At 34.1% G+C, this 21,135-nt stretch overlaps 1 protein-coding gene across 3 annotated transcripts in view; it reads left to right on the top strand.

Annotated features, from left to right (window-relative positions):
- LOC148278887 (uncharacterized) overlaps positions 1 to 16,809 on the top strand; it is a 47,402-nt gene extending 30,593 nt beyond the window's left edge. For 2 of the 3 annotated variants that reach the window (XM_088230740.1, XM_088230741.1), the window contains exon 7: positions 422 to 2,462. In XM_088230740.1, coding sequence (XP_088086866.1) covers positions 422 to 882 — 461 coding nt within the window. In that variant the 3' untranslated portion in view covers positions 883 to 2,462. Of the gene's footprint in view, positions 1 to 421; positions 2,463 to 10,613; positions 10,781 to 12,541; positions 12,823 to 14,883 lie in introns of those variants that run through there. The other variant, XM_088230739.1, reaches the window with a different exon arrangement.
- Positions 16,810 to 21,135: the final 4,326 nt, after the last annotated feature.

Below are 21,135 nucleotides of genomic sequence, written 5' to 3'. Positions count from 1 at the left end.
ATAAAATACAAAAAATAAGAGAACTATTATTTAAATTTGGTTTGTTTATTCTTTTTTTGTTTGGGAATTCCTGTAATAATGAACAGATTTAGGTACTTGACCTTTGTGACCTATTCTATGGGTCGGGTCTATAGTCTTTGAGAACCTTATTTTTTACACAACCCTCGTATAAGAGTATTGATAAATGGCCGGTGTGGAATCTATCAGAAAAGCCCCTTTATGATCTTTATATAAATGATGATTTTGACCGATGTTTTATTCATGTCCACTCGAGGTAATTGCACTGTAAACTTGCTGGAAATAAAATCTAAATGACCGCGTTAAGACTCTTTGATTTCGCTCTCTGGGAATCGTCACCCGTGTATCTCGTCCGCTTGAAATGAAAATGAAACTAAATGGATTTGTTTCCGGCTTGTTACAGTTGCATTCAACAGGCTTCAGAAAGAGGCCGACGCCGAGTCCCTCATACGGCAAGCATTATTAAGACACCTGGGGCTGTTCGACTCCGGGGAAGCGTCCCACGAACTCCCGGACGCCTTCATGACGTCGCAGGAAGCCTTCAAAAACTTCTTCCTAAACCCCACCAACCGCCCGCACCCGGGCGACATTAACGAGACTCTCCTCTCCCACGAGATCTCCGTCGACCTGCAAAACTCCAAGTCCTACAAGCGCTACACCTCGCTCAACCTCAAGGAGGCGCTCATCGCGGTGAAGAACGGCGCCTCCGTCTACGGCGCCGCGAAAAAATACGGAATACCGAAAAAAACCCTGCGGAATTGGATGCAGAAGTACAATATCAAAAGCCAGTTTTCTCGGGAAAAAAAAGACGTGAGGATGCGAGATTTAATGAGCGACACTGATTTAGTTAATTTATCTAATTGATTGATGTTCCAATACGCAAATGCGTTTTATACCCATTTATTGAGGATACATACATCGGAGTCCTATAATACCAAATATTGATTACTTAAAAAAGATATTACTATTTTCGTTTCTTGAAAGATTTGTTTATTAAAATTTACGTTTGCTGTCGGTGCATTTCAGTCTATACAGTAAATTTGCCACCATCAATATAATTTTCTCGATAGAACTCGAGCCGTCGCTACTCCAAATTTCCTATAAAAACTTTAATTCCTTCATAAGTACAACTTTTTATACCAAAGATTATTCTTAAATATCTCTAAAACCACTGTTTATATATCTAGCTATTTAATTACTAAGAATTATCAAATTGGGTCTTTTTCTCTGAATGTTTTTCATTATATTAAAACAATGAAATCATTGAGGAGACAACTCTTTCACACCTAAATGTATGCCTATGGATATGGAAAAAAAAAATATTCTGATTATTTGATTTTTTCGTTGTTTCTCTATGAAACATGATTTAAAAAGTTGCCAAGAAAAATAGAAACGTAGTAAATACTCAACAAAACTGCTCACAAATTTCACTAGCGGATGTTGTAAATATTCGCAAAACAATGGAAGTTTTCAGTAATGAATTTTCAAATATTTTTTTGCAAAATTTAATCTTTATTTGATCGGGTTGTGGTCCTGTGGCTAGTGTCTCGGACTCGCGGACCAAAAGTCTGTGGTTCGAATCCCACTCTACCCCAACTTGATTCCATTTTCTAATAGTGAGTTATTTACAACTCTTTGAAAATGGCCTTCAAAATGAAATATTTAGGTAAATCATAAGAATGCCAATATTTCTTTTTTTATCAAAAAAAAAAAAAAAACTGTTAATTATTTCAATTTCAAAATATTCGCCTTTCTTGTCCATGACTGCGCCATCTGTGTGAAAAGAAAGTTGGCGGTTTTAATGCAATTAAATCATCGACCCATTTTTACATCTCTTAAATTCGGAAGCGTTTACCAGTCGAGGTGTTTTGTATCGATCAGAAAAAGTGGGACCAATCTTCCTTCCCTTTGAAATTTTCCCATGCCTCGTAAACGATTAGAAATGGTTTTTTGGGACACTCGCAGCTGGCCAGCTAGTTTTTTTGCGTTTGTGCCAAAATTTTTGGCAATCATTGTCGCACTTTTAGGGCCTCCTCGGTAGTGTTTGTAGACCGAAGAGAAATCACCGTCTTTGAAACGTTTAAACCAATAGTTGCACAAATCACACGATACAACGATGTCACAAGAATCGTACAAAATGCAGTGTCGGATATGCTCTATAGTTGGTGCTAACGGCATGGGATACATAATATGGCTTGATTAGAATGACAGTTGTCAGCAAAAGTGACGACATAACTTTGTAGTAACGTCTAAGGAGTGATTTATATTGACACACGAAAAATCATTCGTGTCTGGCATGTTAATTTATTTTTTTAATACAATGCTTGACATATAAATCAACATAAATATATAAAATCAGCTATAAAACTAAAAATAAACCTAATTATTAACGACGTTCTTACAAGGTTACATCATTTTTCAAAAACGTTAAGAGATGAGAAAAATTGATCAACGTAAATTGATCGAATAAAAAAAAAAAAAATAATTTGATGTCAACAATATTTTGAGTTTGTCCAAATTTTTGTAGACAAGGACTGGATTCAACTCCCTGGGGAGCGGTTTATATTAACATAATATAACAGAGATGAAGAACATTAAGAGAAGGTAATATAGAAGTCTAGGCATCTGCAGGGCTTATGACCTGGGCTGGTTTAAGTGGCCACTTTACACACTGTGTAACATTCACCATTCTGCCCATATTTAAACATCTAGTATAAATATAAATAAATAAAGGTTTCAGCTTTTTAACTTCACAACCATCAACAGATGAAAGAATTTAATGAATGTAGATGTTAAAATATGGGCAGAATGGTGAATGTTACACAGTGTGTAAAGTGGCCACTTAAACCAGCCATTGACAGGTCATAAGCCCTGTAGATGCCTAGACTTCTATATTACCTTCTCTTGAATGTTCTTCATCTCTGTTGTAATATGTTAATTTGATGTTGTTCATGAAAGAAGTATGAATGTCTTATTTTTTAGTGAATAATTGTCTTAAACACATTATAACCCTTTCGCTCCTGAGGTATTTTTCCAAATTTCCTTTGCTCTTTTTTTTGGACCATCTTTCCACTTCGGATACTGTTAATCATATAAAAAATATGTTATGTTCTAAGTGGCCAGTAACATGAACAACCATGGCCAGGATCTAACAGAATATGGAAGGCAATTAGAAGTTTTGTTTGTACCCACACAAACGTGTTGGCCGGGAGCGAAAGGGATAATAGGCTTGTTTTTGCGTTTTTATACCAATGAATGAAAAATTGATATAAATCGACTTGATCGGTACATGATCAGTGATCAGTAATTTCCCATCACTATTGACATTAGTTTGGCAGCTGTAATTTTAATCATTTAGATTTATTTCAACAGAGAGGGAAAAAGTTTTCGAGAAGAAATTTGGAAGTCTAGGCATTTACAGGGCTTATGACCTGTCATTGGCTGGTTTAAGTGGCCACTTTACACACTGTGTAACATTCACCATTCTGCCCATGTTTGAACATCCACATTTCCTCAACTCTTCCATCTGTTGACTTTTGTGAAGTGAAAGAGCTGAAACCTTTATCACGTGGGTGAGATTCATCCGGCTGAACCAAATCACCTACTAGGCAACGCCTGGAAACAATTTTCCAATTTTTATACTTCTTCTTTTACCAGGTAGTAATTCAACAATGTTTGATTATGTCCAAATGCTTGCAGACTGGCTGGATTACCTCCCTAGGGTGTTGTTTATATTTAGATTTATTTCAACAGAGAGGGAAAACGTTTTCGAGAATCACCATTCACCATTCTGCCCATGTTTGTAAAGTGGCCACTTAAACCAGCCAATGACAGGTCATAAGCCCTGTAAATGCCTAGACTTCCAAATTTCTTCTCGAAAACTTTTTCCCTCTCTGTTGAAATAAATCTAAATATGAACAACTCCCTAGGGAGGAAATCCAGCCAGTCTGCAAGCATTTGGACATAATCAAACATTGTTGTAATTTTAATGAAGCTATATTTTAAGTACTATAGTAAATATTGGGCGTTTGTCGATTCAAGCTATTGAACCAAATATTCTTTCCGCTGAGCATAATAATATCGCCTAGTGCGGTTCTGGCAAGCATTGTGTACGTGCTGTTTGTCCAATAGAGCTCGAAACATTCCATTTTCAGCTAATTCAAAATATGCAAATTTATCCGACATTGCGCAGAAAAATAATATAATTCATTTAAAAAGAAATTCCCTTTATATGCATAGTGAAAAACAATTGAAAATGTTTCTTTCGATATGTAATAATTTATTAAAGTTAAAGCTACGTTAATCTGAATCCGCAACCGACATTTTGTGAATAGGTTATTTGGTAGGTGGGGTTGTTTTTCTTTACTTGAAGATTCTTAAAATTTTCATTAAGGCCGTAGTCTGATAAAAAGTAAGAAGTTGAAGGTTGAAGTACAGTTTAGCCATTTTGAAACGCCGTTATTTAAAGTAGATAAAAATTAGATGAAAACAATAATTTTCTTTGGTTTATTTCTGATAAAAAATACACTTAAAAGCTTTATGTAACTAAAATATAATTACTTTTCTACTGGCAGATTGTACCTTTCGAAATTCAGACTAAATTTATGTATATATTGAGTTTTTCTACTGACATTTCTTGGTGGAACTGCATTTTAATTATAATAATAAAAATACTTTACAGTTTTATTCCACTTTTATTTATAATTATTTTATAAATAAAAGTGGAATAAAACTATAAAGTATTTTTATTATTATAATTTAAATTTAGGTACATTGGTACTCATATAGAGACGAAGTATTCAAGTAAATTCTAATGTTTTTTTTATTTTTTTTTTTATCAATATTCCTACAGAGATGAGGTAGAATTTTTTCCAAATTCAGGATTATCTTATACTTAACTTCAATATCAATACATAGATGGTGCTCCAACACGCTAGTGAATGGTTTCTCATTTAATAAGATATATACAAGAATCAAAATGGTACCTGTGTCGATATTCGCTAATAAGCGGAATGGGGAATGTTGTAAAACGTAAAGTGGCCACTCAACCCAGCCAATGACAGGTCATAAGCCCTGTAAACGCTCGAATATCGATAATCCTGAATTTGAAAAAAATTCTACCTCATCTCTGTAGGAATATTGATAAAAAAATATATACCTACTCCCCCTCGGGAGAAATCCAGATTTGTGTATGTACAAAAATACACATACCAAAAAATAATGTTAAATTCTAATGATTTACACAAAAATCAAATGCGTGAACAAATTTGCTTAAGTTTAGTTTTCAAATTCAATTGAAATATGTATAAAATATTCTCAATATAGCTTTATTTTTCATTAATTGTCAACAAAACTAAGCCAATCCGTCACAAATACTAGTCAAAACGTGTCAAATAATGTATTTACTAACTTAATTTTATACCAAAAACTATTTTTAATACCATAATATTGTAACTACCTACATACGATGTGTGATAACTTAAGGAATCATTTATATTGTAATTAATATGTGTAAGTAAAGTATAGTGTCAAAGAAAGTGTTTTAAAAAATTCCAAAGAGCTTTTAAAAAATAACAATTATTACTTAAAAAACAATTATTTTCAATATAAAACTGTTTATGCTTGTAACAATGAGGTATTTTCACAAATCGGGAATTACGTTGATATTTACAAAATATTTAGAGCAGATTTTTACGATTCTAATGATGTAACTATCAAGGTATAAAAAATAAGTTTTTATTTATAATTTTTGGCTTTAAAAACGAGCATGCAAAAGGGTTCGCAGTTGGCGTCTCGTCACTTTGATGTCACACGTCATGCCCGCCGATTACGCTTCTAACAAACATCGCGTACAAGTATGGCGTGGTAATGTAACACATGCCATTTGTCATCGGGTAATTAAAAATTTTCGTATTTTAAACCATTGTAGAAAATTTATTCTATTTCGCACGGAAAAATTAATAATTTCATTACCATTGAAATTTTTTTGTTTATTTAAAAATAGTAATTTTAACAACTGCAAAAAGATCGTATTCATTTGGAGATTACTTTGTTTACACCAAAGAATTATTATTTACCCATTTATACGGCAAATGTCTCAGCCGAAATCACTGAGGATTATCACCAGAGCCTTTCTTTAGAAGGCACTGCATATTGAATAAACACCTTGCTATAATGAACCTTCTAAAACTTCTAGATGTAGGTTCTGCAGTGCGGATGAGAAAACACCTATACGCATTCTATTTATTTATTTATTTATTAACGGACATTGTCCATGTATACAATTTATAAGGTTTAAATATTACAATGAAAGAATAGTTTAAAACATTAAAAAAAAAAAGAAAAGAAGCATTGACAAACATAAGGGACATCGAGACAAGATCTGGACTATTTATTTAGTGCTCGTTTAAATCGTTGTAAACTTAAAACAAAAAAGTCCAGATCTTGTCTTGAGTTAACAATACGACAAAGGCGGGTCGGGTCATTGGAGAATTTAGGCCATAGTTTGTTATATGCTGATCGATGAACAGTACATCATTGTTTCTCAATCTACGAGTCGGAATATTGAATTTTACTTGTCCCAGTAATGATGGAACATCGATTATTCTGATGCCTTATATCATAAAAGAAGCCGCATCCTCGGGGACCGCCGGTTAAACCCGAGGATATTAAGAGCTCTTGATACATTTGCTGCTTACACAGGAAATGTGATCCCAGCCTGTTTCTTTAAGATCCCAGCAGTATTTCTACACTTTAAAATGACACAATACGGCATAGTTGAATTCAAATCGGGAGTTGCGTACTGAGCGAGGTCTACAAAGAAAATAATGGGACAAAACGTAAAACTACTCCTTTAAGAGTAGTTTAGTCGCCTTCTGTTTTATAGCCTATGCGGTTTCTGGACTTTTCTTAATTCTATTCTCTAGATGCTGTGTTATTACTTAGAATTACTACTGTTTTTTATACTGAAATATTTTTTTACTGCTTTTGCCTTTATGTCAAATGGTTCAAAATTTCTTATAGAACACATTACCTCATATTTAATTGTAATTTTGGTAAAAAAAAACCTGCCTTTAAACTGATGAGGTCAGTTAGCACTGACCCCCATTTCAAAGAATAAGCATAATACTTTAAATGTGAATTTTGCTGGAGGGTCAATTAAAGATTTAAAAAAATTAAGAATAAGCGTAAATTTCAAATCAATTCCAAAAAAATGTAGGTAAGATGGGTGTTATTTAAAACTATTAGGGTTATGTAGGATAAATACCAAAAAAAGAGATTTTAATGTAAATCTAAATGGCATTTTGTAAAAATAAGTCCAATTTTGTGTGATATCAATCTGTTGATTTTATGAACGTCGTACAAGAGAGTTTTTTATGTAAACGCAAAAGTTGACTTTAGCGTAGATTTTCACAGTCGCTGTTATTGATGTTTATCATATTTTTTGGGTTGGATTCGTTCCGATGTTTCGTCCACCGTTACAGTGGCCATCTTCAGGATTATGTGAAGATGGTTCAAGCAAAGGTAGTCAAAATTAATCCTATATCCGTGAGTGTTGGCCCGTACAAAGCAGCTTAACATTCTGAGTAAAGTGGTGTATATTTCTCCGCCAAATAGTTAAATCAGCCACTTCACAGAGCTGCTAGGCTGTTCATTAAATGCCGGCATTCACCTGAATGGCTAGGCCGTTCGATGAATGGATTATGATAACTCAACGTTCAACGTGTTGGCTAGTCCTTCGGAAAGGGCAATTATCATGGATTTTTTTATTAGCTAATAAATTAATCTAAAAAATCACCAGCCGATCAGTACTGTTTTCATTAAAATCTGCTAAAAAAGATGGGAGATATAAAGGATTAAATTCTAGTAATTTGAATGATGCCAAAAACAAACAATTTGTGACGTCTTCGGATGTTTTGTGAGGTCATCGGATTTTTTTTCATCAATGTCTATGGATTTTATAGAGCATTGTAGATAGCTTCCTTTTTCTATGTGTCGTTTGTTTACATTTACGGCGTCCTGTCACTTATCAAACTCTACGAGTTGTGATTTATAATTTTCATCGTTTGGTCCCCCCGTTCGGATCATGTGTAATTTTTGGATGCTTAGTGAGGGAAAATTTCAAGCTTAATCATCATTCCCTTTCCGCACCTAATGGTGCATATAACATCTTGTTCATTTTTGTTACACGAAGGTAAGATGATCAGTCTTACGCTTCAGGTACCAGTCCAGTGGCCTTATGCTGTAGCTATGGATATATGGCGAACTTACGAAACGAAATTGTGACAGAATAAGCCCTCTTAGGCTATGAAATATTCTACTGTAAAAACATCCTTTAAAATAAATATTTCATAAAAACCATGTTGGGAATTGAAAAAGAGGTTATAAATATTTATTATGTTAAATTAAGGATTATATATATTTTTTTTGAAATCTTAAAATTAGCCCAACCTCTCCTAACCTAACCTAACTTCACATAACAAAATAAAATTTAAAAAGTAAAGATTATTATTGTTTATGTTCAACGAACGACCTAGCCGTTCAGCTGAATGCCGGCATTTAATGAACAGCCTAACCGCTCAGTTCAGTGGCCTGATTTACTTACTTGGGGGACATATATAACTCAATTTCGGTTATGGTGACGCACAGTAGTCACTTGAAAAACGTAAATATAGAAATTTAACAAATATTTAAGATGTTTAACATTTTGAAGGCAATGAATATCGAAAAGAAAGAATGAAAGTACTATTGTTTAGGGATGTTTGAATAATGAACTACATTTGTATTCTATCAAGATGTTAATTATAATGTTATTTAATATGATTTATTGTATGTGAATGAGATTATAAAATTTAAAAAATGTAGTTTCATTATTCAAACCATCCCCTAAAATAGATCACTTCTTCTTTTCGATAATTGAAGCCTTCCCACTGTTTTAAAACAGTCTAAATATTTGTTAATTATCTTCGTTTTTTTAAGCTAGTCTTCTTTGTGTATTCTCAAATGTAATTAAAAAAAAGTATATTGTCAAGTGTCCTCGGCACGGGAAACCCCAGTGAGGTCACATTATTTTTATTATTAATTATAGTTTGTAAGCAAAAAATATGAATAAATAAATTAATTATAGTTGGATAATTTATATAGCGCCATTTTTGTGAAAATCACCTCAAGGGCGCTGTACAATTAATAAATATCCCAGTACGCCTTGCAGCTACATAGCGCATGGACGGTTGAGATTCTAGTTCCTCGTTTTCAATTAATATCAAAAATTATAACAGATAGGAGCTAAATTACAGGACGTCTTGCAGCTACAGAGCCCATAGGCAGTTAGAAATTTAGTTATGAATATCTTCACATTATCCACATTTCCAGTTAAAAAAAATATATACAGCAGTCCTGAATAATAATAATTTGCATTTTTATGTTGACTTCCCTGCTTACTGATCTATGTAAATTAAAAATGAGCGACAATCTCAGCTATTTACGTCGTGACATAAATCATTAATGCGTGGAATTTAACTATTTTTCTCTTATATCTTAAAAAAATTTCAATGGTTTTTTTTTCCACTTTTATTTTGTTGTGAGTATTTTGAAAAAAAAAGTATATTAAGCTTGAGATAATGTTTTATTTGATTATCTCAAAACACCAAATTGTTACACAGATCACTAATGGTGGGAAGGCTTTAATTCTTGTTTAAATTTTAAAAATATAGTATTTTGAAATAAATATAAAACAACTTTGTTTTTAACCACTTTTTTTTCTACTTACCGGTTTCAAAGGTTAATTAATACCGTGATTAAGAATCTTGCATAGCTTTAAAACCGGTCGGTAGAAAAAATAAGTGGTTGGTGAAGTTTCCAATTCGCCATGGTCAGGAATCCGTAGGGAGAGAGGTCCAAAACCCAAGTCCAGGGTGAAGCGAAGGTGCCAAGCGAAGTGAAGTGAAGCGAGTAGAAAGCCGGGTCGGGGGGTAGAGAGTAGAGATGAGCAAAAGCTAAACGTCAAAAAGAAGTGATGAACGGTGTGGAAAAAGCCACCCCCGAAAGTGACAAATACGAGTCTTTATTGGAGGGGTAGCACATTTTCTAACACATACCGAGGTCCCTAATTCTAGTACATAATCTAGCCCGGTGGCGGTCTCTATAAGGGCCGCTTTCCCGTATTGACGTCCATAACAATATTTTCACAAACTCTCAAATTGTCCCACTGTTCTGTCATGCGCCGTTGAAGCTGTTAACGGATCTGGGACAGGACGGTATTGTCTGTCTACTGTATTGTCATGGTGCGAACCCAGCCTAAAGCTAGGGTTTCCTAGGACAGCGGTGCCCGTATTTTAACGGCCGTAGTGAACGGTGATGCAGTGGACAGCCGTCGTAAAGGTGACTAGAGTGTGGTTTTCTAGGAAAACGGTGTTATCAACACCATTTAACACCGTTTTCCTAGGAAACCACTCTCTAATCACCTTTACGACGGCTGTCCACTGCATCACCGTTCACTACGGCCGTTAAAATACGGGCACCGCTGTCCTAGGAAACCCTAGCTTTACCGATGTAATCAAAACAATATGTGAGTCATTGTTAATTTTCTCTTTCAGAGTACGCCATAGCCAATGTTATGTGCGAATACGACACTTCAAGGTCCCCTTCTCCGACGGGAGGCCCGATCACATCCAGTAACGCCCAAACAGAAGATCACAACTACAACGCACAGAACCTGCACGCAATGGACAACTCGGAGCCCCCCGCATTCATCATCAAACAGGTAAATTTAGGAACGAATGAATGAAGAAAAAATACAGTGTTATAATGTACATTTATTAACTTTTTAAAAATGTTTCCCATTACATAAAAGAAAATAAGATTCTAGTATGCAATAATGTGGAGTGACGTCTTACAATGATGTTTTTTCTATTTTTTAATAAATACGAGGTGTGTTCAGAAAATAACGGGAATTTTTTAATTTCGCGGGTTCGGAGAGTCCGATTGTCAATTTTTTTTTCATTATGTTGGTATACTTTCATCACTCTGTCAGATTTAAAATTTACACTAAAAATGCATTATGTAACTTCCCCCCCCCCCTCCTTATCCTCTCTTCAAGCATCCTTGTCCTAATCCCGCCCAATTTACAATAAACAATAACTTACTGATTTAAAAAGTAAAAATAAAATTCTTTGATTGTTAAAATTTTTTACAAGTACATGAAAATAACATTTTTTATATGCATAAACTTGCATGTATTTATTTAATATGTAATATATTTTCTTTACTAACTTTGTATACTTTGTGGAAATCTGTTATTAGTTCTGAGTTTATACTCTCTATCTGTTTGTTTACTACAAATATGTATGTAGAATAGTTGATTTCCCAAATAAAATAAAATAAATAAATACTTGCCCCAGAAGTATGCTAAAATTTTCAACTGTATTCACTGTTTACTTTTTCTGTGGCAGCCACTTAGGTTAGACATGTTTTTATGAGCTCGGCGATTTTCGTTTGTTAAAAAAAATTGATCAAAGAATTTGTATTATATTTTGTGTAAAAAATTAAATAAAGTGTAACAAAGTGTGTGAAGTGTTAACAAAGGCCCATGGTTAGTCTGTTATGAGTAAAACAAGAGTTTACGAGTGCTATAAGCGTTTCATTTTATTTATTTTTACATAAACGGCATAAATTGCCTTTAACATATATTGAACATAAATATGAAAAAAAAAATACATAACAAAAAATTATAAAATTACATAACTATAACAAGTAGGTAAATACACGTAAGCAATCAAAAATATTAATGAAATAAATACAAAAATATGAAAAAACAAAAAAAAAAACATTTTTTAAATATAAAGAAAAGTTTAAGAATAACATTGCGAGAGAAAAAAAGAAATCAGACTCGTTTTATAACTATCAAGTCCAGAACCAAATATTTCAGCCTTGTCCTCATACTGATTGCCATATCTGTGGAGCCTGGGGATAGGCGAGTGCATGCGATAGTTGGTCCTAGAACTTGCCTAGGTCCTAGAAATTTCTTCTAGACGCGCTCGAGTGAGTCAGAATGTACACGATAATGGGGCGACCAGACTGGAGAAATACATCCTAAACGACTTCTAACCAGGGAGCAATAAAGTGACTTGATTGGTGTGATACTTTAAAATTTGTTAGTAACCCTTCAAATAAAATTCAAATGCAAAATTTTATGACGTCATAATGAATCGTTTGACGTCTTTGATAACAAATATTAATAAAAAACATTTATTTTATTTTATCTTGTTTACTTAAAGGCAGTAATAAATCCCAATAAGTCCCAACTCCATGGGACTAAAAGTCCTGTGTTGAGATGGGACGAGCAATTAGTTGAGTATATCATCACAAATATAGGATCAGAAACACATTAAATAATTTTAATAAACATATTTATCAATATGGTAAACAGTAAACTCAAACATGGTTTTTGGTTTTCGATTTTTTTTTAAATCCGAATTTGGGCAACTATAGTGACTTCAATTTCAAAATGTTATGTCTTGTTCAGGACGACCCGCACGCCATACTCAGCCCGAACAACGCGCACCTAAACCAGCAGCTGCTGGCCATGAGCCAGAAGCTGCTGGCGGCCGGCAAGCTGCCCTCCCCCGTCCCCCAGCCGCAGCAGCCCCAGCCGCACCCCCACTACTACAGCACCGCAGACCTGGGCAACACCAAGCGGATCCGGCGCTCGGAGGTGCTACTGAAGCAGGCGGCGGACTGCGTCAGCCGCGGACAGACGTTCCAGACTGTGTCCGACCAGTTCAACATACCCATATCGACCATCAGGTGAACCAACGCTAACCAATTTGTTTTGAATTTATGTTATCCATTGTTGTTTACCCATTTAAAACTTTTGCAAATGTGTGGTAAAACTATGCATCATATGAGTACAAATGTCAACATTCTGGAGATTGAATATTTATATATCTTTATATATATAATTCCTCTGTACGTGTGACGTCACTAAACTCCTCCTAAACGGCTTAACCGATTTACGTGCGGTTTTAATTTAAATCTTAAGTAGGGCACACATATCATACATATTGTTATGTGTGTTCTAATAATAACATTGCAAATATATTTAATTTATAAATTGTTTATCACATATGTCTTGACCATTATTTTAAATTTTGATATGTTTTTTTCTTCATAAATATTTTTTTCCATTTCGTAATACTTTTTAATTGCTTTAAATAAAATTTAATTTTGTGACTTTGCCTTTTTCCTAAATGGAAGTCTAATTTTGTTCTTTTCTCTAGTATTGTGATCGTGTTCATGCTGGTTCCGATCAATTTTTTTTCCAAAATTCTGTTTTTTTATTAGAGTTTATAATTTAATGAACAAATATCATTGTATTGTAAAATATTCTTTGTTTTTATGTTGATAATTTCATTTCATTTACCATCGACTTTACCCTCGTGTATCTGTTTTTTTTCAAAATGATTCTAAACGCTTTATTTTGTAATACAGTTAGTTTATCTATGTTTTCTTTGTTTGATAAAAATAAAATGCTACTACAGTAGTTAACGTGTGGTTCAATAATTGCTTTGTAAATAGTTTTGCAAGAGTCCTTATCAATAAATCTTAGAGAAATATAGATCTTTGTGCTGTGCGTGTTCGTAGATATTAAAATTTTCAATATAATATGTAAAGAAGAAGAAAGGCGCATAAATGTTTTATTCATCGTTCTACCTGAGTTGCATTCGAGGAGAATGCATTTACAAAAAAATGGAAAGATGTTGTTTTTTTATGTTTAAAAAAAGTTTGTTTTTGAATGTTTACAAACAGCATTTGTTTTTTGTGGATCTCAATCAGATTCTTTCCTTAAATTCCTTATAATTTTTACCTATTTATTTATTTATACCGGATTTTTGGTAATATTAAAATAATATTAAATTCAGTACATTTTAAAAGATCGTATTCCTAGATAAGTACACCCCTCTGTTGGTGAGAAGACCGGAGTTGACGTTTCCAAAAAGAATGCCATATTTGAAAAAATATTTATTTTATGATTAGGAATTCAACCAGAAGCAAGTACCTAGCTACCTACTTAAATTCAATGTTTGAATATGAACAATTTTTAGTTTTGGAATTTAATCACAAACAAGTACCTATAGTCCTTAAAATATAGCTTGATTAGAATGACAGCTGTCAAACTAATTTCATTAGTGATGGGAAATTACTGATCACTGATCAAATCGATTTTATCAGATATTTCATGAAATCATGAAACTCTGTTTCCGAAAATTGATATAAAAAACGCAAAAACAAGCCTATTATAGTGTGTTTAACACAATTATTCACCAAAGAATGAGATATTTATACTTTTTTCATGAACAACATCAAATTGATTATTTTTTTATTTGATCAATTTACATTCATCAATTAGTCCCATCTCTAACGTTTTTGCAAAATGATGTAACCTTGTAAGAACGTCGTTAATAATAAGGTTTATTTTAGTTTTTTAGCTGATTTTATATATTAACGTTGATTTATGTTTCAAGTATTGTATTTAAAAAATAAATTAACACGCCAGATACAAATGATTTTTCGTGTGTCAATATAAATAAGTCCTTTGACGTTACTACAAAGTTATGTCGTCACTTTTTCTGCCAACTGTCATTCTAATCATGTTACATTTTAAGGACTATAAGTACTTACTTATCAATGAATTGTATTATTTCAAGGTAATAGTAAAATGTATATGTATATAAAGTGTTTAAATAAATATGTACATTTTTATTAATATAATTTCACCTTTAAAATACTTTGGCATAAGATTAATACACCAATCGATAATTTTCAAACTTCAATACCAAATTTTATCTGGCTTGTATTATTTTTCAGATTTTTCATGGCTCGAAAAGGCATCCTACCGCGCAGGAAGCGAGGGCGCAGCTCGGCGGCTCCGCCCCCCTCCCCCGGCGACGGCCCCGCGCATTCCGCGCCCCACGGCCAGCCCCCCGCCAGCCCCACACAGCCCCCGTACCACATGGCCACGTACAAACTGCCCGACTTCGACCTGGGCCGAGTCTCCTAATAGAGACTTGTCAATTCAGTCGGCGGGGAAACTGATAATAATTTGAACGGGTACCTGCTCAGTCCGGCTTCGTATGTCTTGTCCCCTGTGTTCGTGCCGACGTACGTGTACGTGCCGGAGACCTCGTCCATTATAGCGTTGCAATAGAAACAATCAAATGTAGCTGACTGAGTTTGGATGTTACCGACGCGAGTTTTACCGACAGGGATGTTACAGACATGAATTTTACCGATACGAAATAATAATTACATTAATATTTATATTAATAACTCATTGTTGAACAAATAGATTAAAATATCGTATGCTTTGATATTAAGTAAAATTCTGTAAACAGAACAGCAAAGAGCAAGAGGCAATCTTATAGAAACTTGCAAAATTCTGCATGGGTGTTTATACCTGACCATTACATGGAACTTGAGGACATTCAAGAAAATTAGATACTAAGTAAAAAATCAACATTTCTTCAATAGTAGATTTATGCATTAAAAAAATGGACTTATACGAGGTGTGTACAGAAAATAACGGGAATGTTTTAATTTTGCTTGTTCGGAGAGTCCGATTGTCATTTTTTTTTTCGTTAGTTGGTATACATCCACTACTTCGGGAACTACACTGGCTACGTTTTCCACAGAGGGTCGAATACAAACTCTGTTGGCTTATGTATAAGTCACTGCACAACTCGGCTCCGGAATATCTAAGGGAACTATGCATTCCAGATGAACTAGCTGACAGGCGTCTCACGCTTAGATCAGCTACGTCTACGGCGAGAGGAAAAGTTATGATACCTCTACGCAAACAGCGCACTAAATTTGGTGAACGCGCATTTGCGGTCGCAGGCCCTATGGCACGGAAAGCTCTCCCAGCAGAGGTGCGAGGCTGTGAAAGTGAAGTGATGTTTCGGAAAAAACTTAAAACCCACTTGTTCTCTAAATCATTTGAATAAATCCGTAGCACGTGACAACAAAATAAATTATTTTAATTAAATTACAAATTTAAAAGCTTCAATTAAATTAACTTAACAATAGAATCACCACGTAAAGCGCCCTTGAGGTATTTTATTACGAAAATGGCGCTATATAAGTTATCCATAATTAACTTTTAATTAATTAATACATGCCCCTGAAGTATGCTTAAATATTCAGCTGTATATTAATACAATTAACAATTATGTTTACTTTGTGGCAGCCGCTAAGGTTAGTAGACGTGTTCGATGTGCTCGGCGATTTTCGTCTTGGCTATCCAGAATGCCTCACTGGGACGATTGAGCCTTAGTTTCGTCGTCATATCCGTAAACCCATGTTTCGTCACCTGTTATAACACATTTCAGTAATTCTGCATCGTCGTTGACTTCTTTTAGTGACACCTGAGCAACTTCCATTCGCCGCTGTTTTTGTTCGAAATTAAAACATTTTGAAACGAATTTTGCTGCCACGCGTTTCATACCCAAAACATCCTAAAAAAAAACATGGCATGAACCAATCGATATGGCAATATCATCATTGAGGGGATATCCTTAAGCCCACCATCCACCCGCAGCTGTTATACGAGTCCCGGGGGACTCTCTTTCAGCTGCGCATAGAGGAAAGTTATTATAAATATTCCTGAGGAATACAAACTCTATGCAGATTAAGGAGGGGGAGGAGGACGTATGGACAAAGGCCAACACGTCGTCCCCACCCCTCAGGATCCCCTCAATGCCTATGTTTTTTTTTATTCAAAAAAGTGTACACAAACAATTTACATAAATAAACGTATCCAAATGTATAAAAACAATTTCTTAAAACTATAGAAACATAACAAACATAACTTGCACAAAAACATAAGTAAAAACACGGATATTTACAATAAGAGAACGGCTTTGGATAAAGAAGGACTCCCTGGGTGGTCAGAGGCAGAGGATCCGAATACCACCCCCGTAACGGGAGGATAAAACAAAAGAACATGTGCGTTCCGCTCGGAAGGAAGCACAGTCCCAACTGAATGAGCATCCCACAGGAACAGTTGCCTGTCCCACCATATTTTACCCACCTAGGCGTCCGCGCATCTGAGGAGCTCCCAACGCGATACCCAAGTCCGGACAAACTGACGCAAGAGTGCAAAATTCGTACTGTTGGCCATCAGATCCTCATTCCCTGATGGTCGCATGACCCCTGTCAGACCATTCAGCATCTCATCTCTGGCATCATCCAATAGCACACAGTGCCACAGGATGTGTTCGGCCGATTGATGGTTATCTCCGCAAGCACAGCTCGAGACAGGGGCAAGTCCAAGTTTATGAAGCTTGTCTCTAAACTCCCCATGTCTCGAAACCATTTGTGCAGTATGATGGTCAAACACCAAGAACTTACTACACATCCTGTGTCTGATGGAAGGTAAAAAAGACCACGTCCAATATCATCAGCGACTTCTCTGACTGTGATTCGGCGATCATTCAAAACCATTTCATTCACTTTTTCATTGGTTGTTGATGTGCTGGGCATCCGGGCCGTTCGTCAAATTCAACGTCTTCACGGCCATCTTAGAAACCTTAGCTTATACCACTCGTAAACTCTTGTTTTACTCATAGCAGACTCACTATAGGCTATTGTTAATATTTCACACACTTTGTTTCATTTTAATATAATTTTTTACACAAAATTTGATACAAAATCTTAGATCCATTTTTTTTAATAAACGAAAATCACCAAGCTCATAAAAACACATCTAACCTTAGTGGCTGCCACAGGCAAAGAAAACAATGAATACAGTTGAAAATTTTAGCATACTTTAGGGGCACGTATGCCAACATAACAGAAGGAAAAAAATGACAATCGGACTCTCCAAACCCGCAAAATTAAAAAAATCCCGTTATTTTATGAACACACCTCGTATTGTGTAATAAGTGAACATACCAGATAGATAGCATAGAGGTATGTTAGCTAATATTTTTCTTCCCGTGAATTTCAAACAAATGTTACTCCCGCTCGATAAATATTAAATATTCTTAAAATTAAGTAGAAATGTTTGTTATAATAATTAACTATATATTTTTAATAAGGCAGCCATATTTTCATTACTTAATAATAATTCAGATTAAATATTAAGCCGAAGTACTCGAGCATGTATCATGTGCAAGACGCGCCCCTGAGACCTCATCATGACCTCCGTTTGCATCTTAGCATCGGACCAATGCCAACGTAGACGTCTGTAACATCCCTGATTTTCAAGTAAAGTGCTCCCCTAACACGAGTGTCGACTAAATCGCCAGTTCACCGATTAATAACTGTGCCAGCGTTGACCGGATCACCGGCTAATAACTGTGCCAGCATAATCCAGATTCGCCCATAAATAACTGTGCCAGAGTCACATTTTCACTCGTCGAATCGTTATATTATATCCACATTGAAATAATCTATAAAAGATAATCGGTCTCATAAATAATCTGTAACAAAAATAATCACAATTGAATTTGTTTTATGAATCAAAATCTCATGAAGTGTGAAATAAACTGAACTATTCAAAAATGGAACACCAGTAAAAAGACTACTAAAAAGTGACACGAGTTTTTTGACAGCAAAAGCAATGGAACTACTTAATTCAAAAGTTTTGGCAAGAACTTACATCTAGGTACCTATTCATATTAAAAGTTAAAAGTACCCAACTGTGTAATAATTTATTTTCATTAAGGTCAGAACACACGGCTTTGTTTAGGATGCTTTAATTGTGAACAATTAATGATTAATGAGAAGGCGTAGAATCAATACCAATGTATATACCGCACCTGTATCTAGTGAAATAGGCTTAGAAATTCATTTATTAATGCATGACAATTATCAGACTTAAAAAAATCATTTTTAAAATATGTATACAGCTGTTCTGCCGTCATAAGAAAGAAGGACGTTTCTACATAAAACAAAAAACGGAAAAATAAATATTTTGTAACTCGGAGATTGAAAAATTCGCCGTGTGAAAAATACTACAAAAATTAAGTATATTATTATGCGAGAGTATGTATTATGGTTTGCCCTAACGGAATATATATAGTAATTTTAATAAATTTTACGTTATATATTTAAAAATTAACATTTTCATCCACTTTTTAGTCAAAAAAGACTAGAAAATATGTTATACTGCAATGAAAAAACGTTTCTAGCTAGCAAACAGCATTTTTATTTAGTAATTAAGTAAATGTATTTCTTTCTTAGTGTTAATATGCCAATGGATTCTACTCAACTAAATAAAATAGACGTTACTGGCCATTTACTGCTTTTCAAACTATTAACGCCGACCTAATAATGAATTAACTTCGAAATTACCAGCAGATCTTAAATTTATTTGAATACGAGTAGGTACATTCATTTCAGATGTTTTTAAAAACGGAATAGAAGAAAAAATAAGTATTTTAATCAGTCTTTTATAATTACATAAGTCAGAACAGCCTTTTATATTTAGTAATCTTCAAGACTTTGCAGTTTAGTCTCATTTATTAGTGAAAATAAAAGGGTTGTGGTTATTTTACAAAGATAGATGTATTTTTAGTAGGTGCGTATTTTTTTCGAAAAAAATGTTAGATGCGTCCTTCTTTCTTATGACAGCAGTGTCAAGGTTCGAATGCATTATTCTTCGAACGCTCCGTTGGCCTGGACACAGAAAGTTTTTAAAAATAATACTTTTAATACGATGCATTCAAACGAAGATACTTTATATTTTTTTTTATTGGTTCGGTACATTTTAATTCATAAGGCAATATAACATATATTTGTATGGCCTTCTCTGTCGGACATCTTTTTTATCTGTGCAGGCCCGTTTGTGAATTGGTGTTGCTAGAACTCCCTAAAAAGTACATACTAATTTGTTAAAGAAAATCTTCTTAATTTAGGGACTTGACTAATGAATTATAAATGATCTTATTTGTGTGACATTCTCAATTTTCATTGTTGTTTGTTTAAGGTTCAGTGTAAAACTTCCAGAATTTAATAATGTCATTTTCAAATTTGGGTCGTTGTGTCTGTACATATTGTCGAAGAAAATTTGTGATGGATGTACTTAATTATTTTTTTAATGTTTTTTTTCAATGCTTATATTGAAACTGTTTGAATTTGTCAGTATGTATTTTGTTATTAAAAATTTATATTTTCACTGTACAATTTCAAACCGTAGCTCTGGGTGTTTTTTTAAGCGTGATCCAACTTAAAATTGAACTAAAATAAGAATATATTCATTGGAATGAGATTGTTTTTATTGTGTTCGAAAGTATAAAAATACACGTTTATTTTTAGAAAATGATATTCTTCAAATGTCTTATGCGACTTTTGTGGAACATTCTGTCGTTCTATTTTTCCAAGCAGTCCGGCGTTATTTCTGAAATGCTTCAGAAGTTGTTGGCGTATTTTCAAAGAACAAGGCTTTAACATAGCCCTTTAGGAAATAATCCGATGGCGTCAGAACACAGGATCAAGGAGGCCAATTAAAGGACCATTTCTGGAAATAATGTTGTCGCCAAGCTTGTCACGCAGTAAATTTATGGTAGAGCCATATGCGTTTGGCGAACTGAACACTGATTTTGAAATTAAATTTCTGAAATTTGCAGTTCTGCTCGAGTGTAAGGCGCTCCATTATTCATTTGAGTATTGTTACGGATCACAAATGAAAAAAAAGCCTATTGTCGTTAGTTTGACAAGAGACAATATCAATTGAAAGATCACTCTAAAAAAAACACCTCTATAGTCCTTAAAATATAGCTTGATTAGATGACAGTTGTCAGCAAAAGTGACGACATAACTTTGTAGTAACGTCTAAGGAGTGATTTATATTGACACACGAAAAATCATTAGTATCTGGCATGTTAATTTATTTTTGTAATACAATGCTTGACGTATAAATCAACATAAATGCATAAAATCAGCTTTAAAACTCAAATAAACCTAATTATTAACAAAGTTCTTACAAGTTTACATCATTTTGCAAAAATGTTAGAGATGGGACAAATTGTAAATCGATCGAATAAAAAATAATTCATTTTATGTTGTTCATGAAAAAAGTATAAATGTCTTATTTTTTGGTGAACAATTCTCTTCAAC

Source organism: Micrasema longulum, unplaced genomic scaffold (assembly GCF_059751315.1).
Source record: "Micrasema longulum isolate JH-2025_06_02 unplaced genomic scaffold, ASM5975131v1 h1tg000812l, whole genome shotgun sequence".
Classification (NCBI taxonomy): Eukaryota; Metazoa; Arthropoda; class Insecta; order Trichoptera; family Brachycentridae; genus Micrasema; species Micrasema longulum.
The sequence above is the reverse complement of the archived record's forward strand: the minus strand, read 5'-3'. Positions and strand labels throughout refer to the sequence as shown.